General features: G+C 37.9%; 2 protein-coding genes across 7 annotated transcripts in view; one reads left to right on the top strand and one right to left on the bottom strand.

Annotated features, from left to right (window-relative positions):
• Positions 1-5,625: 5,625 nt before the first annotated feature.
• LOC109608612 (KAT8 regulatory NSL complex subunit 3) lies at positions 5,626-9,622 on the top strand. Of its 4 annotated transcripts, none has more exons than XM_049964613.1 (9): positions 5,626-5,795; positions 5,850-6,759; positions 6,885-7,185; positions 7,242-7,389; positions 7,451-7,643; positions 7,705-8,082; positions 8,139-8,261; positions 8,323-8,628; positions 8,739-9,622. In XM_049964613.1, exons 1-9 carry the CDS (start codon positions 5,721-5,723, stop codon positions 9,551-9,553), a joined length of 3,249 nt encoding a protein of 1,082 aa, XP_049820570.1. In that variant the 5' UTR covers positions 5,626-5,720; the 3' UTR covers positions 9,554-9,622. The 4 variants fall into 4 exon arrangements, with proteins under 4 accessions (XP_049820570.1, XP_049820568.1, XP_049820569.1 ...); XM_049964611.1 differs by having other exon boundaries at positions 7,693-8,082; XM_049964612.1 differs by having other exon boundaries at positions 5,850-6,771.
• Positions 9,623-9,679: 57 nt separating this feature from the next.
• The window catches only part of LOC109608601 (1-phosphatidylinositol 4,5-bisphosphate phosphodiesterase epsilon-1-like), a 33,048-nt gene continuing 16,094 nt past the window's right edge, over positions 9,680-26,633 (bottom strand). The window contains exons 3-24 of one of the 3 annotated variants that reach the window (XM_049964609.1): positions 24,512-24,648; positions 21,944-22,153; positions 18,923-19,068; positions 17,936-18,278; positions 17,510-17,872; positions 16,473-16,576; positions 16,218-16,418; positions 15,698-15,895; positions 15,481-15,634; positions 15,283-15,420; positions 14,863-15,047; positions 14,519-14,781; positions 14,234-14,451; positions 13,951-14,174; positions 13,475-13,855; positions 13,286-13,419; positions 12,917-13,113; positions 12,734-12,836; positions 12,406-12,678; positions 12,137-12,346; positions 10,809-12,079; positions 9,680-10,738 (exon numbers count right to left, since the gene is read on the bottom strand). In XM_049964609.1, the coding sequence (XP_049820566.1) occupies positions 10,472-10,738; positions 10,809-12,079; positions 12,137-12,346; positions 12,406-12,678; positions 12,734-12,836; positions 12,917-13,113; positions 13,286-13,419; positions 13,475-13,855; positions 13,951-14,174; positions 14,234-14,451; positions 14,519-14,781; positions 14,863-15,047; positions 15,283-15,420; positions 15,481-15,634; positions 15,698-15,895; positions 16,218-16,418; positions 16,473-16,576; positions 17,510-17,872; positions 17,936-18,278; positions 18,923-19,068; positions 21,944-22,153; positions 24,512-24,648 (5,720 nt within the window). In that variant the 3' untranslated portion in view covers positions 9,680-10,471. Of the gene's footprint in view, positions 10,739-10,808; positions 12,080-12,136; positions 12,347-12,405; positions 12,679-12,733; positions 12,837-12,916; positions 13,114-13,285; positions 13,420-13,474; positions 13,880-13,950; positions 14,175-14,233; positions 14,452-14,518; positions 14,782-14,862; positions 15,048-15,282; positions 15,421-15,480; positions 15,635-15,697; positions 15,896-16,217; positions 16,419-16,472; positions 16,577-17,509; positions 17,873-17,935; positions 18,279-18,922; positions 19,069-21,943; positions 22,154-24,511; positions 24,649-26,633 lie in introns of all 3 variants that reach the window. The other 2 variants (XM_020025086.2, XM_049964608.1) reach the window with 2 other exon arrangements.

Genomic DNA, 26,633 nt, shown 5'->3' with positions numbered 1-26,633 from the left:
GAAATGTTGGGGTAAGATTGTGTGATTGTGTCGGTCTTCATGGAGAATATTTTGAAAAACAAGAAACAATTAAATTTTGTTCATATACGTATATCTCGAAACTGATCGAACATTCAAATGTATCTTCTGGCAGTCTTAATTATTAATATAAATATTCCGAATATTACATTTGTGTACAAACTTATAATAAATATTTAATTTTACATTTGTTGTGTTATTTAGGTCTAAGATAGTTTTATTATTAAATTAAATATCATGTAAGACTTAGTTTTAATCCTAATATTAAGATACCTTAATTACCTTAAAGTTTTAGATATTTTTTACAGTTAGCTGCTGAAAACTAAAAATTTTATTAAATATATATATATATATATATATAATTTGACGAATTGTTTGAATTGTTCTTAATAAAAACTATGTTTTAAGAAAGTAAAAACCATAAAACATTCGTTAATTTATACATAAATTATCTATTATACGTTACTAGAGATTAATTTAATTCAAACATAAACAAGATTGAAATTATATTTTTATATCTTGAGTAAAATTTAAGTACATTATAATAATTATTGTTTATTACTAACAATATTAATTAAAAGTAAAGTAAAACACAATAATATTACTATGTACAGTCGGCTGCAGAAAATGGCATTACCACTTTCCAATCAAAATCCTTTGTGACTCTCTCTCGCTAAGCCCCGCCCAAAACCCCAAAAAAATGTAAGCCGTAAAACCCAGGTATACGTAACAAAGGGTCAATTGCGGGTCAAAAAATTTACTCCTGTCGATTATATAATAAGTATTTCATATTTTTGGAAACACTTCTTGAGAAAATTAGAGATTGACTAAATTAAAGAAACTTAGTTTTTGTAAATTATTATCACAGTTAATCATAAATTAAATAAAATAGCCCTATTTATAAAAACTAATAAAAATGTATAAAATTAGAAAAAAAAATTCTTTATTTTTCTCTCATCTGTTTGAGCTAAAATTAATCCTATTGATATAAACTAAGATATTTATGATTTTATTAATATATAGCAAAGGTGGCCAACCTGAGGCTCTTTGAAGGAATATTTGTGGCTCTCGATAAATGTACCCCTTTTCCCTTTTAATTCCAGAATTATCAAGAGAAGTAAAATAAATGTTTAATTTTTAATATTTAAATTCAATACATATATTTTGTACTTTTCAATAAGTATAATTTTTGTGAACAAATTTTTTTAATATCAGGGGTGGAGCTGGCCACCCCCGATATACAACATTACTTTTCCGTTAAACTATTTGAAAATATCAGTGTAATATATTATGTAACTTGTATAAAATATGTTGTGCATTATTTCGCTTGTTTGAGAATTCATTAACTAAATGCTTTTTAGTATTTATTATAGATATTTTAAAATATAGTCATACTTTTTAGTTGTAAGCAATTGGGATAATAAATTATTATGTGATGATTTTTCACGATTTCACTCTAAGCAATTACAATACTATATATATGTTAGCTTACGTCACCACCTTCACCGATGGACCGATGCGACGTGCTCACATCTATTTAGACTAGTTTTGTTTTATAAGCAAATCTGAAGTATTTGTTTACATTTAATATTCGGGGCAGTTCTTAAGAAAGAACCAGGCAGTCAAGCTTTAGATGTCGAGGGTTAAAGTACGTTTGTTGTAATAAAGCGTATTATTGTGAATTTAGTGTTTTAATCAAACTAAAAAGACAGATTAACAGTCGCTAATCTATCATATATATATATATATATATATATATATATATATATACGTATATATATATATATATATATATATACGTATATGAACAAAATTTATTTGTTTCTTGTTTTTCAAAATATTCTCCATGAAGACTGACACAATTTTTGTGAACCAATTTTCAAAGCACTTTGCCATCTTACCCCAACATAGTACTTTCAAAACAAGTGTTTAAAAGCTTGCTAAATTAAGGACTATACGGAGAATATTCCATCAGTAAAATAAAATATTATAAATATTATAATTTTATCTTTATGTATTCCATTTCCACTATAATAAAAGTAAATTATTTCAAGTTATAAAATGATTCTTTATTAAAAAAATCAAATAATTATATTTAATTATATTGTATGATTCAAATTAATTTAAAGTTTTCGTTTAATATTTAAATTAAATACAACATTTATTTTTAATCAACATACTTTTTTAATATTAACATTTGTAATCAGTTCAATTAAACAAACTTAATAATTCAGTAAATAATTTGAAGTTCTTCAAATATAAAAGAAAATTTCTCTTTTGGTTTTCATTAATCTGAACTAAATTGTTATTATGATTATTATTGAATGAGTCGTGCTGTGTAATTAATAAAATCTATACTAAATTTATTCTAAAAAGTACCAATGTTTAAGATTTATCAGTAATTTTATAATTGAATATTATTTTCCACACTTTAGATATAAAATAAATGTTTATCCTTTTTTATAGTCCTAAAACCGAATAATATGATATCTGCAATAATGTTCCTACTATATAATTATTTTTAATAGTTATATTAAATATACATTTGTATTAAATAATTTAGAATTTAATGAACAATTTGTACGGTGAACAATATTAATATTAACAAAACGGGTAGTTAATTAACACATTTGTGTTTGAAATCAAAATCATAGTATTTCTCTCAGAATTATTTTATTGTATAAGATTATTTTAATAATTATATAATATATTTTTACAATTAAATTAACCATAAATAAATATTGATTGTTTATTACATTATTATCATTGTTTATTTTATAATTGTAGTTATATTATTAATTTCATAATTATATTGAAACAAAAATGTACTATATTCACACCGACTTCTAAATTTTATTCTAATAATGCAAGGTCGTCAATTAATGCCGACCGCAAATCTTATTTAAAACGCTTTGCAGGTAAATATAAAATTGGAAAAAACTAATACTCATACTAATACGGCATGCGTATCCACGGCAGTCGCGTTTCGATTCGGAAACCGAACATGATGAACGAAAACGAGCACTCCAAAATCGTCTTAGACCCGAGAAACCCGGTTTGCTGAATGGCCACACTGCCCGTATGTCGATCGGTCCATCGCGATCTCTCCCTTAAATTCTTGTTAGTGTAGTGCAGCTTATTAATGTTGTATAAACAGTGGATAATAAAGGTAGGTAGTTTTTGTATTTTTTTTATATAAAAACCACAAGTGTCGCGGCCGGAATATAGTTCTAATAAATTCATTTATTTCAATATAAATTTTTAAAAACATTTATCATTCAGTCATTTTACAGTGTACAATATCCTTGGATGCATTTCTAGAATGTGTCACAATCAACCACCCAACCGTTGGATTCATTGGAAAGGGCACTAAAGGTAATGATTTATAATGTTTTTAAATTGGTTGGATGATATTAATTGATTGTTTTTTAATGGTTTTGGGTAGGTCCAGAAAGATACTAGTTAACTGGGCAACTGGCAACGCAAAGTGAGTTTTTGCACATAGTATTTCAATGATAATGATTTTTGCGGCTAAACAACTCATTGATAAATGCTTCATTTTAAATTAGTGGAGTAGAATTAAGTAACATTTTATTTTTGAGGCACAAACATATTGATGAGCTGTTACTCTTGAACATTAAACAAAGTTCTGGAATATTCTTGTTTCTTTTCGTCATTACGGAAATGTCTAGACCAGTGGTGGATTAAGACTAGAACGGACCCTAGGCAACGTTTTTCAGTCATGACATACTTTGCGTTTCGTAATTCTATTTAAATATCGGATTACAAGAAAAAGAAAGAAAAAAATAATATACATGTACAAAAATTAAATAAACATAGTTTATTAAAACAAACAAATATACCCAGATTGATTAGTTATATTGGCTTTTTTTTTTAATTTTTACTTCTGCACTCCTCAATTAGTTTGTCATAATTAATAGTTATTTAATAACTCTTTTTCTATATAAAGTATTGATAAACTATTTAATTTTTGTTGGCCTAATCTGGATTGGAAGAGTTAAATAAATTGTCAGAATTATGTTTAATTTTGAGAATATTGCAATATTTTTTTCTTGAATAAATGACCACATGGATATAATATAACAAATAATAATATTTTCTTTACTTATAAAAGTCTTAAATTGTAATACAATATTTTTCTGTTAGGTCTAAATCATGTTCATAAATAACATTTTAATTCCTCTATTAAAGAGTTACTAACATTAATATCATCAAAAATTGTTTTGAATTTATTGTTAATAGTTTTATATCACTCAGATCTTTTTTTAATGTTGCTAATTAAAAGATCGCATATAACAAAAAATATTAGCTATAAAATGTTCTTTATCATTGAATCTTATTTAATGTGGAAATATTTCTAAACTGAAAATTTTGTATTTTTGTTTGTATGAAATCTATCAATGAATCATATATTAAAACTGCTGCATTTAGGAATTCGTCTTTATGTTGATGAGCCTTGTTTGAAGCACCTATTCTCTCTAAAATCTCTTTTCATATAGTAAGTAACAATACATCCTCAAATGTTTAAAGTTCTTTATGTAAATCGGCAGCTTCGGACCTTGTTAATGGTTTTTCATCTTTGTTTGAGAAAAAGTTGACCACAATTAGTTGAATGAATATCAACGTAAAACAATTTAAACAGGAATATTCAATCAGCAACAATCTCACTTAAACCTGTATAATTTATATTATCTACAGGGAAATTAAGTTCAATCATTTCAATATACATTAATAGGTAAAAGGGAGTCCAAACAACAGTTATTTAAGCTCCTTTTAATAAAACAGTCATAATTTATTCTAAGATCTTTTATACAAGAGACTAATTTCAAACTATGATTCCCTAAAGTATAATTTACAAAAGTAGATTCTTATATTATGTTAGTCAGAGAAAAATCATCATTAAGTTTAATGATTGTATAAAAACAATATAATAACAATTTTTAATTGTTGTAATTTAAGTATTTAGAATACTCCATTTGATTGTGTTGAATAAATAATTTTAATTTAACCATTTTTAAGACATTGAATAAACAGTGTGGAAACATAAATACAATAAATGAATATTTGTTTCCTTTAAGGTTGCAAATTGTTTGAAATTATAAAAATAATAATTGGACAAGTACAAGTGTCATAATAGCATGCAAACAATTTGTAGTGTTTATGGGGCATTAAAACACTATATGTTGTATATTAATATCTTAATAATTATCACAATAATTTTGTTCTTTGCGTCTTTTGATTCGCGGGAATCTTGTTAGGTTCTTTACCGACTCTGGCGTTTTTATCGCAGCGGCATCTCTCGATGGATAGATGTACTCCGAGATTGTCATGTCGGTGATCGCGCCACCTTCCTGTGTTTTGCCGAGTCTGCTACAAATTGATATAGGTATTTGAATGCGAAAGTATGTGCACAAGTGATTCTTTAAATTCGTTTAAACTGACTGACACTTTTTATGATTTTTTATTTAACTTTATTAATTGCAAGTGAGTGTTTACACCTTTATCAGTACACAAACATAAATACTAAATATACGACCGCTGATTCTCTTAAAGTAACGTGGGTTGCCTGTGCAATAGGTGTTAAGACGCCATTTTATTAACAGTGTCAAACGGCAACAACAAGTGTTCCGTATCAACAAATACAGTTTGGTAAAAGAATTTTCAAGCATAGCGTATTTATTATGAATCCAGATACTCAAATTAAATCCGAACCCGTTACTAACTCACCTCCGATGGCACACACCCCTTTATACGAGGTAATAAAGTTATAGATTCACTATAAAAAGTTATTAGCATAAATATTATTTTAGAGAAAATCCAATTCGGATTTTGATTTTGCCACTCCAGTATATATGCCCACCGCCACCAAAGTTAATCAATATGCAAGGGAGAATTGGCAAATAACAAACGATCATAGCTATGCCAGACCATGGAACTGGCGACCAGAAACGACTTTTCTGCGCCCAACAAAAACCCTCTTCATGCCCAAGGCTCAGAAAATGGTTAATCCTTTGGTAAATGTTGACGCTGTGGATGAGGATGTTGATGTTGATTCATTAAATGAGGATCCACCACCCACATATGATTTGGACAAGGCTAAAAACTTGATGGAGGAATGTGAGAGGGTTGCGAATGTGATTAAACCTGAAGCAAATGATGATGTTCCATGGGAAGATAAAATTACCAGGGCCAACTGGACTATAAACCAAATGCGGGTCTTTCAAGGTTTTCACAATGCCTTAAACATGTACCACATGGCAAAATTGGCTTACAAAAATGCACATCACGAGCCGATTTTACGTCGAACCGTCGTAGATAAGGCGGTGCAAAGAGTACGTAGGACTATGACTTTAGTCTCTTGGGATCCAAAATTATGCCAATGGATTCACAACCTTTTGCTTGAGAATCTGACGGGCACTTATCTTGCTTCGTATTTGGATATACTTCAGACATTGCAGCACAAAATACCACTTTTTGTAGACAGACTTTTAGGTAATTCATTAAAAAGTGGTGTTCTGAGCCATGAAGGTTTCGGTGGGTTCCTCAAAAAGAAATGGGACCCGGTGGCGGCCAGTTTGCAACAGGACAAACCGAAGAAGTTGCCCGGCAATCCGATAATTGTCATCGTTCCCTCAGGACCTCACATTTCGAAGAGAATTCACAAATGGGTCAGTCTGTTGTCTAATTTGGCGATGGTTGTCACTATCCCAACAAGTTTGGGTGAGAATAATGGTACATCAGTGTTTTTTGTTCACATATCTTTATTTTTGTTTGTTTATTTAAAATATATCACAAATATTTATTTTTCTGATAAATAACTAAAAAGGTACTATGATTACGTGTAGGCAGTTCAGGACATAAAACGACCATCACCCACCTCGTGGATACTATGTTTGCGACGACCCGTGGCAAAATTCAAGAGATAACCGCAGACTACCCCGGTCGCAGCATAGTGCTTGTAGGTTTTAATGCGGGGGCCGCACTTGCCCTTCAAGTGGCTCAAATGGAGTCTGCCATCCTATGCGTTGTCTGTCTCGGGTTTTCGTTGCTGACTGCCGACGGCCCACGAGGAGATCCCGAAGACGGCCTGTTAGAATTACAACGCCCCGTTCTGTTCGTAATCGGACAAAGTTCCAATACTTCATCGTGAGTGACGTTTCAATTCGTCAAGACCAATTCCAATTTAGTTTGTTGTTTTTTAGACAGGAAGAAGTTGAAGACTTGCGGGAAAGAATGAGAGTTGAGACTGGTTTGGTTGTTGTTGGATCGGCAGACGATTTTTTGCGAGTCACCAAGAAGAAATGTAGATCCGAAGGCATCACGCAAAGTGTTGTTGATCGATGTGTTGTGGTATGTTGGTGAGGAAATGGTGTTTGGTATATTAAGACCTAAAAATTATCTTCGTCTTCAGGATGAAGTTGGTGAATTTATCAGCGGAATCATTTTATCGCCGTATCCGCCTCAACTTCGTCAAAGTCCCATTCAGACTGCGACTAGCAACGACGGTTCTGTTAACTTGAAGAAGTCCAGGAAACGGTACCATTCGAACGCCAGTTCTTTGGACAGCGAACCGCCATCTCCTACGAGCAGATTGTCCAGACCAGGTGGATAGAATATTTGAATGAGAGTGCCTGAGAGTTATATAAACCGTAGTTAATTTCTTAGTGGGTCGTCCACCCGGTTCTAAGACGAAAGCACGTTCCGAGACGAAATGGCCGGTTGCCAGTGTCAGCAGTAGTTCTCTTTCTACAGTCGTCGGAAACGGCACGGGTCCGATTCAACCGCAGACGAGCACCAACACTCCGTCAACGCTTTCGCCGGCGAGCAGTAGTCCGCCGTCGACGCCAACGATGTCGGCTACCGAAGGAGACAGTGGGGAATGCGGGGGCGGCACCCCTTCACCCCAGCCGTTGCCGGTTAAGAGGATCAAAACGCTTAAACCGGTGGATAGGAGCAAACAACAACTACAGATTCAGCAACTACAACAACCTCCGCCGGCACCACCACCGTTGTCAATTCAGCCAGGTCAAATTTATAAAACGGGTACGAAACTGCTTCTCCGTTTTCTCACTTGTTATGACCACAAACAAATATTTTAGCCAAGCACCAAGTTTACGGAATGAATCGGAATGTGATGGTCGGTGGACAATTATCTACTCTACTCCAAGGAGGAATTAAATCTATTCAGTCAACTAAAACTAAGCCGGCTACTGGAATAAAAGGCAACACTAACCACGAGTTAACGCTCGGCTCTGTTTATTTACTAAAAGTATTTCGTTACAGTGTTGGAAAACGTGACGTTAAACAGCAGTACGACGGCAAAATTGATCTCTAACTCGGGTCGCACAATCGACCTGTCCAAAATTACTGTGATCAATTCTCGAAGCGAAATTGCATCGACATCGAGCGGCTTGAAAACGACTCCGATGAGTAACGTGATTTTGATGCCGGACGGAACGTTGAAGACTGTACATTCGGCGAGCGCAGTCAAAGGAGTTGCCACGGCCTCGATGACGTTGACGTCGACCTCCACTATCGTTAGTAAGACTGCCACATTAACAACAACCACCACAAACAGCAAGGGAAAAGGTAACGTGTTTGAGAAGATCAAACAGGTGGATTTTGCTTTATGTTACACCAAAGGTTTTGTATATCGATTGGTAATATGTCACAACTAACAGAATTGTTTCGATTTTTAGCGGGAAAATTCATAACGTCGAAACGACAGCTGATCGGTAACAAACCGACGAGGCCGATGAAGAAGATCACGTACAACATCCAACAACCAGGTCATCACTTAGCTCCGCCCACCAACCTGACAACACAGGATATTATGAACTTGCCCATTGTTTTTGCAGATGATCACGTGTTGAATGCTACTAGTGTCGCTAGTATTGCTGGTGCCGTTAGCAATGCCGTCGTGAACAGTACGAATTCCACTCCGGAGACGAATGTGGTGCACGGACAACCGACCACCGTGGCGGGGAAGATCATCGGGCCGGCGAACAAATTCGTCTTGGTCAATAAACAGATTAGCGGCGGAGGTAATTTCATAATTTCACCCAACAGTATTAAGAAGGTGACGGCAGGAAGTGGTCTGCAAAAACAGCCGAAGTTTACCAAAATCATCCTGTCGAAGAGGAGCACGACGGCAGGAGTGGCGGCGCCCGCTCCGTCGGCGACGGTGACGCCATCCACAAGCGGACATGACGAGAGTAAACCGACGATCATCAAGAAGATGATGACTCTGCCGTCGGAAATAACGGTCAAAAAGACGCCGACGATGATGGGTAGTTCTTCGCAGCACATGGACGAGGGATTCGATTTGGAGAACGAATTGGTGGCGACGGCAGTCCCTAAGCCGAATTTTGCGACGTCTGACGTTAAAAACATTACTGTTTTACAATCGTCCTCGTCGGTACATAATTTGGTCATGGAGGAACAGGCCAAAACAACGAAAGAGGACGAAAACGATCCCGATTATTTGCCACCAAAGAAAAGAATGAGTTTTTAATTTGTTGTGTGTAGATATTTTATTGAGTTTTGTTGAGATTTTAAATAAAAAACGTATCATTTGTAAAAATGTTTATTATTTTCGAAATTGTTATGCCTCGAGAGGCGGGAGAGAAAGTGAGAGAGAGAGAGAGAGAGAAATGAAATCTAACACAATGGTGGTGCTTTTTTAACGCAATATATTTTATAAATCGTTAAATATAACAATATTACGTAAAAACAATAATCAAATTTGTACTGCAAAATAACAGTAATGTATATTTTCGTATATGTATAATATTATATATAGTTTTTTAAAAAGTACATCAAATGTTATGTTAATGTAAGTATATTACAAGAACGATTATTATTTATTTAAATACTGCAAGTTTATTTTTTATTGTAATAAATACGACGGGGGATATGTTGAAAATAAGATAAACCTAATGGAAAATTTAGAGATATGGTAAATGTGATAATACAAGTTTAATTTTTTTATCCCTTAGGTAGTACATATAAGTACAATTTGAATAAGTTATGTGTTATATTTGATTTATTTATTTTTTATATATATGTATATATATATATAATATATCTATTAATATTAATGTATTATTCTAACTTTTTAACAACGATAAAATTATTAGGTCATAATAAATTATAAACTATCAAAACGCATCAACAACAAGATAAAACAAATCATCGTCCCTGTGACAAAATATATAAATAGATAGATTGATAAATAGATAGATAGATAGATAGATAGATATGTTCCTGGGGTCCTTCGGTTTGTTCCTACTATTTTTTACTTTACAATCCCAAATTAATAAATACACTCAAATAAATTAAATCAAATTAAATTTAAAAATTGACTAGTTCAAAGATGCGAAGACGGTCGTCCATAATAAAAATCACTGCGCACTTATTGTTAATCCAGAAGTCATGACTTCCATTCCTTAAATTTTCGCAACGACACCTTTTTCAATCTACTGACGGTCGCCATTAAGTCCGACTCTTTAGTTTCCTCGTCACTCAAAGTCTCTCCTTCAGAATGTACTTCGCGATGAACTTCCGATTTTTTAACCACCGACGTGGCGTTCGTGTCTTTTTCACTGTTCATTTTGGCGCGTGACATCGGTTTGTTCCGCGTGGAGTCTTCGCCTGTTTTGCTCTTCCATTTGGAAGTGGTCGGGTCGCTCAGGGCAACCTAAGCGGAGCAACAAACAAACGTTAGCATTAATAAAACTAAGTAGATTATTTGAAAGTGTTTGTTATACCTGAACGGGGACTTTAATACTGTTGGTAGCCACACTCCTGGCTACATTCAATCCTCTACTGATCCGGTCCAAAGTGGCCAACCTCAAACTGGATGCGATTCTGTTTTTTCTCAAGGACGTGGGAGTGGCGTTCACCCTTTCCTGCAGCACAAATCTTCCGATGGTTTGCCAGTGCGACTGGGCGCTATACACGTTCTCGGAATCTGCTAACGGGCGCTGTTGAATATTATGACTGGTGCCGCCCCATTCCAACTCTTCCACTATTACGAATTTCAGGGGGTCTTCCAGTCGACGCGCTTTCACCAAAGCCTGTGCGAGAACGTCCTGAGCGCAGGCGTTTAAAGGAACTTTAAGGATTGCGTACGGAATTTCCGGCGACACGTTGTAAATGCACACCAGGAAGGTGTCGTTTTCTTCCCAAGCGTTGCTCGGTGCGCCGTCCGATTTCCTTTGTTCCCTCTCCCTGTTGGCGACACTTCTGATGGACGATAGCCAAGCTCTGCTGCTGGGATCGTCACCCATCCTTTTCAAAATGAACCTGCCTTCACCTTTCCACTGACTTTGAGCTTGCAGCGGACGTTCGTGAAGGTCCAAAATTCGTTGAGTCGCCGGTAGGTTTGTGTCCTTTTTCTCCCAGCCTCGGGCCACTTCCTCCACCAGGATGTAGTCGTTCACTTTGCTGACGGGAAGATTAGCCTTTTGGAGACAGAGCAGAAGGACGTCTTGAGTCGTGCTCTCTTGTGTGATCTTCAAGATGGTGTACGGTTCTTCGGAGACGACGCCGTATACCATGAGGAAGAACATGCGTCGTTTCACGCACAAGGGTGTTCCCGATATGCCCACGAAAGTGTTTTCGGTTCCCGAATCTGTGGTTTCGTTTTCGGGTTGCGCCCTATCGATTATTCCGTCTCTGCTCTCGCTGTTGTCGAGACTTTCTTCTTCAACCCTCGAGTAAATGAAGAGGGTCGACATGTTCAACGTTTTGTTTTGGGCCGATCTCAGTCTGAGGTGTCTGTAACCAGGTCTGAGACACTTTAAAGGAACGATTCTTTGGGCCAAAAGATGATTGTTTGTCGCATCCATTACGGTGAAACGTAGGAATGCGAGGTCTTGAAACATGACTCGGAAGTGAAACGTGTCATTCCAGATCGGATTCAACGCATTTTTCTGGACCACTTTGGTTTTTTGTTTGTTACAGTCGATTTGAATGCCGATTATTTCCACTTCAACGTAGGTGCTCAGGTTGACGTTACTTTGTGACACGTATTGACCTAAAATAATATAAATTGTAATTATAAGAATCGGTGGTTTCTCGATTTATTCAATACCTGAAACGATGTTGATGACGATTTGTGAGGAATGTATTCCGTCGAATTCTTTATCCCAAGGGTTGAAACGTCTATACATGACATGAGAGCGGTCCCACATGACACTGGGTTTCCTGACGAATCCACAACGTCCGTTCATTTCAAAGAGAGCACTGTTCAATTGCATGGGACTGTCATCCGTTTGATAATTTAACGCAGCCATTTGGATACCTGAAGAGAAGAGAAGGTCAATGGACCAGAAAAATAAGCAAAAGATAAATGATGATTACCGAACGACCAGAATATGACAGGGTTAAAATTGGACGAGTCAATCCTCATTCCGGCCGGATACGTCCTCATCAATTGCGTTTGTGTGTGAGCAATCAGAGCCAACGGTTGTTTTCTGCACAATTTCTTGGCGGTATTCTCGTTGATCGACGAACACTGGTAACAAGGGGGATGAACGTTCGGTCTCGATTGTTTCATTTCGGCTTCGTAAATCACCGCATCCGATTCACTTGTCGCCACTCCAGACGAACTGATGTTTGAAGCGGAACTACTTCCTGTTTAAGAAATATGTTAATTAATTTAATGTTTTTATTTTAATCGTTGTTTTACCGGTTGTGACGATGGAACTTCCGGAGCTGGACATGCAGGTTTTTTGTCTTTGTTTCACGGAACTGCTCGGACTTATGGTGTTTAAACCTCTGAATTTTATTGCCTAAACACAGAAAAATACGGAGAAAGAGGAGAATGAATTTGTTGTAAAAGAAATAATAAACACATGTGGACAATTCTTACTTGGACATAGACGACCATATCGGAGAGCTCTTTCGATATCTGACTGCTCTTCTTTTTGAGTTTGTCGTCGGGGGTGATCCGTTTGGTGGAGCTGGTTTTGGAGACGGCGTGGGGTACACCGTACGGTCTTGGAGACTCGTTCGACGACATCATGCCGATTCCGATTCCATGCATTGCCTTCTCTAGAAACATGTTGACTGTAATCAATGAGCATTTTTGGGGTGAGAGTGCGGGAACTAGACAGAACAGTCGTGTTTGAATTTTTCATCGTCATACACTAAGAACATCAGTTCAAGAACTGATCATTTCGTCAGTTGTTTGAGTTCTGAGTGTACGTGAACGTAAATAATATTGTAGGGTACCACGTACCGTCTATGTTGTCCTCGTCGTCCTCGTCGTCGTACTCGTCGTCGCTGAAGTCATCGTTGAACGATGATGACGAGGTGTTGCTGATGATTGAGCTGGTACGACCGGGAACCGAGTGTCTCATACCGGATCCAGGTCTGAAACGAATTAGTATTTGCACGAGTCGTTCGATAAAGTGGCGTCCATGCTTACCGGACAGGTGTGGACATTGCGGCGGCAAAAGTTAACGGTGCAGGCACTTCCATGATGAGTTTCTTATTTTTTATCAGTATCCTGTTCTTTAATTGTTCAGGAGAAGGCAACGACGGTTCATCACTAAAATCAGCCTCAAACAGGAAGGAGGTCACCAGTTTCTCACCAAATATCCTTTGGAAAATGTGCGCCATTCGCGTTTGCTGTTGCAGGGAGCAGTGGTTCTCGATGGAAAGGATGACGGGATACGGGGAGGTGACGAAGGCGTTTCTTTCGATCGTTTCCACCACGGCGTTGAACGGAATTTTTGTAGTGAACGTGTGTCCGTGGTAGATCATCGGGTAACCGTCGTCTCCGTCCCAACAGTCCAGCTCGACGCATCTACATCCAGTCAATAAAACTTGACTGATGACAAAGAAACGAATGCGGTAATGCAGATGCTGCGTTTCGTTACACCGTATCGAATCGAAAATTACCTATAAAGTTCGACGGACGATTCGCCTTTCAGCTGATGTCCGGTCAGGTAGGTGTTGTGGGAAGAGGCCACGTAATATGTGGACATGGGACGATTCATATCCGTCTCGTTTGGAATCTCGCACTCCGGAGTGAACGCGTAGTTGTCCTTGTCCATTAGATATCTTGCGAAACCCTCGAACGAGAGACAGTTTTGCGACCGCAATGTCGCATCCGGTTCGTGTCTCTGTATAGGAAAAAGAAGATCAAACTAAGAATTATCCTTTAAGTGTGTGTCACACTTACATAAATCAAACTTTTCACTTGGTCCTCGGTCCATTTCTCCATCTGTCTGGTCTCTAGAAATTTAGTAAATGTGGATATGGTAATCACTTGAGAGTTGTTCGTATCAATTCCGGCGCAATTTGTGAAAATACTGGCGGCTGCTATCGCATCGAATATTTTCTTTTGACTGTTTACCACCGAACCCTCCAATTCCGCCCTGCTGTTCCTCGTCAACAGTCCTAGATGAATAAAATAGTTGAATACACACACATGTGGTGTGTTGTTGGTGAAATATGGATTGCTCACCTAATTTTTGGGCTTTCTTAGACTGATCCACCTTTGTCTTGACACCGTTGATCTTCGAAGACGAGGTGCCGGTATTTACAGCCATGCTTCGGTAAGAGATGGCCAATTGTTCGAATAAATCCCTCAAATCTTTACGAATCAATAAACTGAACGATCGGAACAACGTTACAAAGTCCACAAAATCGAGTTGGGTGTCGTATAATATCGAACCAACTCGAGGATGTCGCCCATGCCAAAGGTGTTCCGTAGATCCATGTCTGTCCCTATTCAAATGAAAACAATATTTAATGTGTTGTGCTGTTAAAATATTGAGGGTCGGATTAATAGCATAGAAAATAAATTACCTGTCGAATTTGGGTTGAGAACAGTTGTACGCAAGCTGTCCCAAACTGTGATGACGTGCTACATCGGGTTGATGTTCCGGAAAAGTGGTGGGTGTTGATTGACGGTGATGAGTGGGATTCCTCCAGTAACTGCTTTCCATGCACATCGTCGAAGGTTCGACGAATTGACTTCTTAAGCTGCGATCCTAAAATTAATTAACGGTAACGAGTATATCTGTAGTTGAGTAATTTCTAATAAGGCCCGGTGCCATAAATTGCTATTGAAGTGAGATGATATGAATGTGGACACGTGAATTCCGGGTCCGTGCATTCCGTCCGTCCTCTTTAGCTTAATTGCATGCCGCATAACTGGGACAAATATTTATGGACCGATGATGTTCTTTAAACGTGGGCTCGGATCGATAGGTTTTTGTGACTTACTTTGAAAGTTTGATTGCTGAGGAGCTGTTTCTTTTTGATCTTCATCGACACTTCTCTTCTCAGGGCGCCCGAAGGTTCACCGACTTGTCCGCCTTGATTCGCCATCCCCGCCAAAGACCAGTCTCTTCCGCCAAACGACTGATGATACGACGATACGTGTTATATTTGAATGGAACGATCGAATTCACAAGTTCTTACCCTTATGGCGTCGGCAGCCAAAGGTCCGCAACAGTAACCGTCCTCGTGGTAAAGCTGCATGTACTGTTCTCTGAGCCACAAAAGTCTGCGATCGCAGAGCGCCTGCTGTCTCGCCAATCCCTTAATCAACCAACACAACCCGCTGTACCATACTCTGCAATGAGTTTTTCCCTCTCCATTTTTATTTGAACACGTGTTTTCTTTGTAAAAAAGTTACCTGCATTCGGCTGGAGGACAAACAACGTAAAGTAAACGGTTGTCGCTCAAGGTGTAGCCGTAAAGGATGGTCAAAGCACACTCGTTTCCGGGTTCGTGGTTCAGCCCGTATCGCCTCGCGACCGCCGCCACTTCCGCCTCCCGTTCCGCGTCTCTTCCGCCCAGGTGGACCTCTTTTACCGCCAACAGATCCAAGAATCTATTACATCAAATTCAATATTATCTTTTTATAATTACATTGTTTGTATGGGGGAATTTAATTTGAGGAGGAATAATCCGTCGTGATAAATAGGAACACAATTCTGTTGGTGTGTTGGTGTGGTGGAAGGAGAAAGCAAAGTGGTTGTTGGTTTATCTAATGCAATTTCAAGTCCCAATGATTGTTTGTTTTGTCGGTTTCGTCCGACGATCAACTTTCCGCAGTCGGGCATTAAGGACCCATTAAGCTCGGCTCCCGGTGTCCATTAGAGCTCGCACACACACATAATATGTGACACAGTAAGTTTCGGACTTTGTCTTACCCATCGTCCAGCGTGGATCCAGTGGATTGATCGCCGGCCGCTTGCAGAGCCAGTTTGGTCAACAATCCCGGTGCAAGCGTGTCCTCCGGATTGAAGGACAGATTGAAGTCGGCGCTGAACGGGTCGCTGCCTCCGTCACCTGAAGAACCTGCCTTCAGTCCGCTCCAACTCGGTCTCACCCACGTGAGCGTCGTCGATGATCTGTGACGTGTTTCGTATTTTAATTGAGCTTGGGTTGATGAGATTTTTAGTTACCTGTCCAGTCTTAGATAGAGGAGCACCCCTCGGGTGGCGCCCGCTGTTGTGGTACCCCCTTCGGCTCCCTCCCATAAAACTACTGTCGACCCGTGATGTAAAATCTGGAATTGCAACAACATCGTTAAAACAACGTCGGCCGGTTGGTTGGCATATAAAATGCAAAACGTAATTTTACTCATGCTTGACATGTTTGCAGCTTTGATGTCGGGCGAATCCCAATGAAATAAATGATTGTTCCGTTTAACTTTGTAATCGTAGTTCTGTTTCAAACAATTGAAATTAAAGATAGTCACACAAAACATTCGCCGATTTATTTGTGCCACATACGAAATAGAATATTTGTCAGTTTGAGTTCCATTCAACATTTGAACCCTCACAAGACAATCAGCGTCACGCCAACCGGCAATAATTTTGTCATTTTCCCCCGGATCCAGGTTGATTTATTTCGGACAAGTTAAGAAAAGCCGCTAATTACAATTCCAAGAGCCGTAATGGAAATTAATTCGAAAATTATGACATTTACACAATTCCGAAGTGGCGTGGTGTGGCGTGGCGTAATTAAATTGATTCGGTTCGGTTTATTTCGGGCAAATTAATTACGATGTAACTGAAGAGTCTTCGGTAATTGGTATAATGACGACGTTAATACCCGGCAAAAGTCCGCGAACATGATACTTTTCGGTCGAGAAAGAAGTTTTTAATGGAGGGGTCCTTTTTTAATTAGTCGTCCGGTTTTTAGGTTAATTTAGTTAAAAGTTGGAAAAGTAGCATTAATACAGATTTGTTTAAAATGAAATGTTTGCGGAATAACTGAATCGTTCGTTCGATTTCTGCATTATTCATCCACTCGATCCGGGACGAGGACGTATGAATGGAGGATGAACGGGACGATCGGAAATTTCGACCTTTTCGATGCAAATTGCGAAACTAGGTCAAGGTCACTCTGTCTGGTGCACGACAATTTTTTTCGTTAGAGGGATTGGATTAATGTGTCCAGTGTAAAGTGTGGTAAAAGTATTGAACGTTGGAAATACCTGCATGACGTGTTGGTCGACTTTGGTGTGCGGTGACGAAAGACACACGAAACTGACGCCGTGATCGTGAATTAAAGGCTGGACCGGATGGTAATCGTCCACGTCGCAATCGTATTCCGAGTCCAGTTCCGCCTTTTCCGGCGGTGCAGCTGCTAAAACGCGCTGCTCGTTCGCTGTCGAACACTTTAGATAATCGATGAGCGACGAGGTGGGCGACAATCGGTTCCTGGTGTGGTAATGTTGGTGGCACAACGAGATGTGGTCCATCACAGCTTGCGTCCGGTAGATCTTCTCCAGGTTGATCAACCCGCCCGGACCGATTTTCGTAAAGTGGTGGTCCTCCCCGTCATAATCCGAAATGAACTGCAACCAAAGCGAACGATAATCGGACAATTCGGACATCGATCCCACTTTTGCTTGGAGTACCACTTGTCTATGGTGCATCTGGTCCCTGTGCGATCCCGCCGGTCCCGATTTGGGTTTCGGCGGCAGCTGCGCCCCCACGTCCTGCGGGCCGCCGCCGCCCAGCGGTACCTCGTGAGGCGCACCGGGCGGAGGCGCTCCTTGGGCGGCGCCCGCGCTCAGTATCTCGCGCAGCTCACGCAGGAACGCGCCGAAGAACGGCACGACGGGACATTCGGCCATGGCGAGGGCGCGGCTTAAGGCACGGTCGTATTCGGCGCTCAGGAGGGCCGCCGACAAGAAGTCCAGGACCGGCAGACTCTCCTTCTCCGTGATGCTCAGCCAGAACGGCTTCAGTTTGTTCGATCTACAAATGGATGGTCTGTTAATGTTGTACCCGCATGCTTTGTTGATTAATAATAAATATGTTAAGTGGGCGGCGGCGTGGCGGCGTAAAGTCGCGGGAGCAAGTAGTTTCCGCCGGCCTACAACATCCATTATCCGCTGGAGGCCGAAAGAAACCCCTGTTCCCACTGACCTTTGCGAAGACTCCGTTTCACCTGAACCCGAATCCGGGACGAGTATTAATAGCTACACATACACATTGTTGAATTGTGTTTTGAGATTTCCGACACGTACTCTTTGACTGTGAAACTGAAGTTCAACTGATCGATACACATTCAGCTCCTTCAAGCAAGCAAAAGGAACACAAAAGAAAGGATGGTTTTTTAATTTGTGTGAAAAATAAAAAGTCGACTCGTTATTGTTATTGTCGGTTTATGTTGATTGAATATGATAGGATAATTTCAGCAGGACAGTCCAATTGGAAATAAATGCATTTCGGTGGAGCTCGCGGTTAATTCACTTCGTTTCAGAAATCCAATCAATTATCACCCGGATTGCGTTCACATTTAATCGGATTCTATTTATCGTTTGACTCTATGCTTTTTGATGAATTACGAATCAATCGTTTCACACCGAAACATTTTGATTGATGATGACGATTCTTACTTGAGTCCGGCGATGATTTCCATCGCGCCGTTGAAGTTGCCGATGTTCCACGAGGACAAGGCGACCCGAAGGACGCAGGATAAAACTGCCCTTCGAGCATCGTGGGTGGGCTGGGAGATGATCAGTTGGGTTACCCATGCGCTCACCTTGAAAAAACAGAATTACACTTTAAACTTTTCAATTGTACCAACACTGCCCTTGCACTGATGGGCATAAAGGGGTTAAATTGGAGGGAGCAGATGGTTTCACGAACAAAGTGAGGGTCCGGAACTCGGGAGTGTTTATGATTTCATTTCACGGCACAAAGGTGAGTCCCGCAGATTCCAAACGGGATTAACATGTTTTAATAATAACTCCCACCGATTTCTGGGACTTTGTCTTTGTTTAATCGCTTAATCAACTTTGTTTAAGTTTGTTGTTTTGTTGTTTTCTTGTTGCTAAAAGGGTGCGAGAAATTTTTAGACCACCACTTTGTTTTTTTCAGATTTTTGATGAGTTTAAACTTTTTTTGTAGTTTTTTGTAGAAAAAGTCTTAAATTAATTTGGCAACAGTGTTGAGAAAAAGAACATTTGTTTAGTTACCTGATTGATTAAAGTAAGATCCTTGTTAGAGGCATTCTGTTTCTTAAGAAACTTAAATCACCATTTCCTTCACTCCGTTTCTAGAATTTGAGTTTATAAAAATTTTGGGATTCACTTGGGAAGATTTTACCACAATTTTTTTACTATCAAGTTTTTTTAATTTCTTAGTTACTGAATTAATTGTTAAAATATTTATTAAGTTTAATCTTTTAACCATTTTCATTTTTTCAATATATAAATTTCATTTTAAATCAATTTTATTTTCATATTTTTATTTGTTTTGTTTATGTTTTTCTTATATTTATTGAAGTGAAAACTTGTTTAACCGCATTGGGCACTTTTTAATGGGTGAAACCTCGTGCGTTCGCGTCACCGACATTCTTATAGCAGTATATCTGTAGCTATACAGCTGACGTATAGTGCTGTGTATATCTTATAAGTAAAATTGAATAGATTTAGTAAAAATTTGAATGTGTATTTCATTTCATTTCTTACTTTAATTACTATAAGCCAATTGTATCTTTTTTAGAACAAAATGAAATAATTGAAAGTACAAAAAGTTTAAGTATTGTTGAAATAATAATAACAATGATGCAATCAATTAAAATAATGTTAAAAATCAAGTACATTGAAATTTAAGTAAATACAAATACTATCCATAAATAATATGATTGTATATTAATTGTTATTTCAATTGAATTGTATTTATATTTGTTGCTCGGAGTGTCAATAGATGTGAAAATCAGATTGATGTTGATAAATTTACTTCAAACATTATGAAATTTCTAATTTTAATACTAAAAGTTCTAAATTTTCATTTCTATCAGCAGTCTCTATAACTGTCAATTTTTATTTTCTTTTGTTAATATAGGTAGGTTGATTTAACCTGCGTTTATATATATATAATAAATTAAAGATCCATTCAAAGAAAACACAGGTTAGTAATATTAGAACTAATTATTAAATGAAGATGAATGAAATGAATCGTTCCCTTTAATCTGTTGTAACGTGTCTCTCAAAAAGTTTTTGGTTTTACTGATTTAACATCTATGTATTCAAATTACCACCGATAACCCGTTACATATACACACAATTTCCGTTCATTTAAAATGATTTAAATGGGTTTAGTTAATATTTCGATACCCCATTCTAAAGATTATATATATATATATCTATAGGGATGATAATTTTATGGGAAGAAAATAGGATTTCGTCCCCCCTTTTTAATATAGTATCCGGATATGTATTGACGTTTCCTACTTTCAATATTTCCCCGATTTTCCATCGGACTGACATGTAGGCGTTTCAATTTTTTCCCACTTTATTGAGATGTCCATTATAAAACTATTTCCAAGTTTTCGGCGTCTTTATGAATTGGATATTCCCAATTTTAAATGTGGAAGAGAGCAATAATCTTAAGGACATTTCCTGAGGATGGATGGCTATCAAGAATAGTGCAGAAATGAAAGACAAACTTGATTGAGCTCTGGTGGCCCATTTGAACATCGATAAATCATTGTGAAGGCGATGCAGTATAATAAATTTAATTCGTGGAGCCGTGACGAGGAAAGGGTCCTTCGCCCTGATAAATTATCCTTTAGGAACCTTTATTTGGTCAACAACCAGAGTCAAGTGTAACCTTAACTTCATGTTTGGTACAATCAATCCAAAAATAATGAACTCAACAAGTGTTATCGAACGAGAAAAAAGAAAAAGAAAAGAAATCAGTAAAATCGAATCCCGTCCATGCAACACGATTTAATTTATAGAATGAAGAGATATAAAAAAGATGATGTGATGATTTTTTATTGAGAATCGGCACGAATTGAATGGAGGACTTCTCCGTTACATTTGATCGCCTGATTAAATGTTATAACGAAATCGATGTTCTGTAATAAAGCTACATAAAAAGACATTAAGCCTGAAATAAAAAAAAAAAAAACTAAACAGATTATTCTCTTCCAATGATTTTTACGCCTTCATTTTTTAGGATGTTTTTATTGATAAAATTAAATTAATTTTATTACAATGGTTTATTAAATTATAAAATACAATATGTAAAATATCTCTTTAAGCCTTATTTCAAATGACTACATATTTATTGAAGTTGATTATAAATTTTTTGACAAAATATGAAAAAAATCTTTATTCGTATTCGATTTAATAATAAAATATTCATATATTAAATAGAAACTAAAGTTGAAAATTGTATTTTATTCCATCAAGTGATGTGTTATGTATATGGGATTAATTTATTATATCATTTCAGGTATATTTTACAACGAACTTTGACATTCCATACAATGATTGTTCATTTTATCAATCAAAAATATTTTTATTAATATCTGTTTTCCATATAATGGGTGGTAGTTTCCTAATAACATCTCATCAAGAAACGTTTTAATAAAGAGGAAATTTTTCGTCAAAAGTTTGGATTACCTCATTGAATCGTTTGATGAGAGTGGCAACTGATGAAGATCGATTGCCAGTTGCGGATGCGGTAGCGGCGGCGGTGGCGGTTGTGGCATTCGGGGCGATCGTCTGTGTTTGGGCCTCGGCACTGGCGGCGCTCGCCGGAGTCGGGGCGCCGCCCGCCGTAGAGCCCCCCAGGTCTAGTGTCACCTGTCGCAGATAGTCGATCGGGGGTACCTGAAACAAAACACGTCGTGACGTTGCTGACGTTTAGATGTCGGACGACGACAGGGAGCCAGTGAAACTGCACGTGCACAAAGTGCCGGAAGAGAATTCGCTGCTGCACAGTTTCAGTTTCATTCTGAACAACCGAACGGAGAGAACGTAAGTGTGGGACGAACCGTTCAATTATTCGGAAGAGATTCTAGGAAAAATCCTTTTCCCACTACATCAATTGGATTCAGAGTCCCGGCGCCCAGTTTAGGGAGATCGAGCTGAAAATGATCTCCGAGTTCTATTGTCTCGAGATCTGTCTGATCAACACGCGACTAAAGAAAATCTTCCAGTTGTACGAACACGATTATCCCTGTCGTGGTTACATGCTTTACGACGGACAACAAGGAGAAAAGGACCGTCTTCCTTGCCAGAGATAAAGCTGTTTATGTTGCCGCAGAGTCGCTTCTGGAAACGTTCGACTCTTCTAATCACTAAATTGATTGTGTCTATCGCAAATAAAATGTGTGGAGTGAAACAGAGTCGCTTTCATTTCATCCCATTTAAAGTGGGTGTCAACATTAATTATTCCATTCGAAAATGAAATTAGTTGATTAGTCGGAGTTTAATTCACCGACAATAATTTCAAATATAATTAACCGCATTAAGTGTAACGTTTACGAACTCGTTGTCGCTCTAATTAATACGAGGCTTAAATTGGAGGGTTGTTTCCCCCTTTTTTATTGTTTTAATTCATTCCATTTTAACCGATAATATTGCCTAAAGGAAAACGTTTTCTTTTTGTTGTTGTTTATTGTTGTAAATTTGACATTTTTAGAAAACGTCACTTTCACAAACAATTAACATTCACATTTGTCAACATCAGTGAAAACATTAAACAGAAAAAAATGGGCGATAAACCGAAACAGATGGAAACCGAATCATCATCATCAGAGAAGGTGGACTTGAAACTGTGCATTCAAAGGGTTCCCCCGGAGAATTCGTTGTTGCACAGCATGAGCTACATTTTGAACCCCTACAAACCGAAATCCGTCAACACCTACATCAGAGAATTGATTTTCGAAAGTGTGATGAACACACCGGCTCGTTATCCCGAAGAAATCCTCGGCAAATCGGTGAGTCAGTACTGCAGCTGGATCCTCGATCCGGATTCCAAGTTGGGTGAGTTCGAGATCAAGATCATTTCCGAATATTTCGGATTCGAAATCTGCCTGTTGGACACCAAGAACAACAAAATCGTCCATTATGAAGAACTGAAATTCCCGACCAGAGTATTCCTGACTTTCGACGGTGAGAATTACGCACCGGTTTACAGAAATCCAACCAAGCAAGTTGTCAACATCACAACCATTTTTCGGTCGGACGATAAACAAATTTCCGCCACCGTTGAAGCCCTTTTGAAAAGTTTGACTGACTGAATTTATGCTAAATTGTACCAAATCAATAAATTGTTTATCTGTTTAATTCCGTTTTTCCCGGATTTAATTGAGGGCGCAGATGGTGTGACATCCGTAATTCCCGATTCCTGCAATAATTAGGGTCGTCGCTGTTTTAATCATTTCGAGCGGAATTGCAGGTGCGACGAGATTCCTGCACCGATTTTCATATACGCCGATAAATTACATCGTGTGTTGATAAAAGGAAAAGGAAAGTGAACGAGTGGAAAATGCGAGGGACTCGAGATAAATGGCGCAGACTGTTTCTTTTTCCTTTCGATGCCTCAGAACTAAACTTGAATTTTATTTTTTTCGCTTTCTATAATTTATAGACGTACACGTGCTCCTTTATTATTTACGTCACCGGAGTGGAAAGAACAACAATAAATTTAATTAAATAGTCGATTTTTTCGTAAGTAAGTTTCAGTATTTTAGTATATTAAATTTATTGACATGTTCATGTACAGAACAAGTTTTTGTGCGATAAATAATAGAGAAAGTTATCGGAGGCGGCAGACTCGGTTAGAATTTAAAAAGTTTACGAGTTGCATTTGTCCCAGTGACCCAGAGATGAACCGAGCATCATCGAAAAAGGAATATTCGAATGAAATTTAATTTAAACTCCATCAAAACTTGCCTCGATCCCGGGACCTTATTTTGAATTATAAATCGGGATGCTTTGTTACTTTTAGTAATTACCATTGGATCCGTTATTAACCGTTATTTCAAAGTTGTGACGTTATTTATTTTATTAGAGTTTCAAAGATGGTTATGTGGCACCAGAAACGATGTAAAAAGATAAAATGCAGCTGACAAAGTTCCGTAATGAATTCGCAGGACGAAGCAGCAGCTGCAGTTTCCGCGGGCCGGAATATAATTTACAATGATTCATATTTTATCCGGGGTTACGCATTCATATATTTACCTGGTAGAACAGTTGGTATTCGGTGTCGGCAAGGCGCAGCGCAACCTCTTCAGGGAAGTGGAGCAGCTCCTGCAACTCCTCCAGCTCTGCGCAGTGTGTAGTCTGCGCCGATGCGAGAGGAATCCTCTTCTCCAGCTCTGGAAGCAAAAAGAAAGCATCGTCCCATCAATGTTATCACCAGTTCAGAGGACGTTCACGTGTCGCATGTTCACGAGGCGGGTTTCTTTGTAAAAATCGATACCGAAACTATGTTTCATTCACACCTTTGTACTTTCGCAGAGACGCGAGTGGAAAAAGGACGGAAAGGATAAATGAAATGTTCGTCTTTTTTATGTTCCTCTTTTTTTTACTGTGCGCACACAAGAATTTTAACGAGAGCGGCGGAACGAAATTCAACAAAAAGGACGAAGAAGAAAAAAATTATTTAATACCGAATTATTTTAAGTACGTGACGGCTCCCACAAAACTCCCCTTTGTTCCGAAATAAAACGCTAATCTCTCTCTCCGTTTGTGGTACCTGCAAAATATTAAACGAAGATGGAAGTGGTTTTTTCGGGACGGTCTAAATACCGAGAGACCTCCCGGGCCGAAAAAACGAGAACGCAATCGTCGAACAGATGTACGACACCGGCAAATTGGACTCAATTATTTTCGCTTTTATTTACACGCCCGCGGGAAATTGCCCGATGGATTTTTTATGCATACGTCCTTCGTCCTTGGTCCTTTTTCTTTTCAACTTACAACCTGAATGGGATCGTTTCCACACAACATTCAACAAAAAATTACAATGAATAAACCATCCTGAAATGGACATCTCGAGTGGAAAATGAATAAATTAAAATCGCCCAAAGGTAAAAGAGACGGAGCGAAACTTTGCTGCAGCTTATCCGACTTTGGTTAAACTTTTAATGTGTCTTTTGAAATTTACTTAAAACTTTTTTATTGTACATTCGAATAGCACTATTTAATTATTCTGCACTACAAACAATGAATGAACGAACAGTTGAATCATGTTAATATTCGGGAGAGGAAGAATAAGAAGGACGTGTTGTGTATCGAGCAAATGGAGTAGAATCTTCCAGTCGAGTCAAGTTTAATTAGGGCGAGCCAGTCATCAGAAACACTAAGTAATTTTCATACAAATTAGTTGTTGATGTCGCCCGCTCCCGAAATCTGCGCCGCCCTCGCCGCCGCCGCCGCCGCCGCCACCACTTCCAAACCCCCTAATTCCATTATTCAGTTATTCGACGTTCAATTTCGCTTTGTATCGTTGCGCTTTGATGTCACATCGTGCCATCCTCAATTTTAGATGTTCCTCATCGACACGAACATTTATTTATGCATGCGTGTGTTGCCGCTCACTTCCTCACGACACACTCCGGGTCCGACGCAGTGGATAAAAATGATAATTTAATTAGTTTTCCTGTTTTCTTTTCGTTCCACACACCTGGTTCCGACGCTGCAACCTGTATGCTTGCTTGAAAATTCATTTTAATTATACCAAATTAAAATTTATTTTCCTTTTTTTTATAAGAAATTTTGTTTCACGTTTACGTTTATATAGTTGGAAGAGAAATGGGCCTCCACGTTTTGTCAATTATTGGAATTTGACTAGTTTTGCTTATTTTATGTGAACGGCGGTATTGTTTAGTTAAGTCAGATGAGGAAATGTTGAGTAAGTAAGTTTGCCCCGAGGTCGATGGAAAATTACATTCTCGACAAGAATTTATTCGTGTTCCCAAGATTAAAGCCGCAAACTTGAGTTTTAATACAAAATATCCAACCTACATAAGTGTGTACGTTCCAACAAAAATGAAAAACAACAGAAAGACAATGATATTGACGAGTGCTTCCTTGAACATGTTTGTTTTCGTAACCACTGTTAATGAAGTCTACTTTTGATTCCATGGATTATTCGTTAATTACGCATTCTTAAAAATTTTACCTTAAATCGAATTTAATTCCAATTATACGTTGTTTCCTCAATATAAATAAATTTAAAATTGTTATTTAAGCATTAACTGTAGACATTCGAGAAAGGACAAGGACAAGGAAAGGACGAAAGACAGATGTTGGCTGCACCTGCTCCTCCGTCATTTCATATACAATGCTTTCTTTTTTT

This window comes from Aethina tumida, chromosome 3, assembly GCF_024364675.1.
Source record: "Aethina tumida isolate Nest 87 chromosome 3, icAetTumi1.1, whole genome shotgun sequence".
Classification (NCBI taxonomy): domain Eukaryota; kingdom Metazoa; phylum Arthropoda; class Insecta; order Coleoptera; family Nitidulidae; genus Aethina; species Aethina tumida.
The sequence above is the reverse complement of the archived record's forward strand: the minus strand, read 5'-3'. Positions and strand labels throughout refer to the sequence as shown.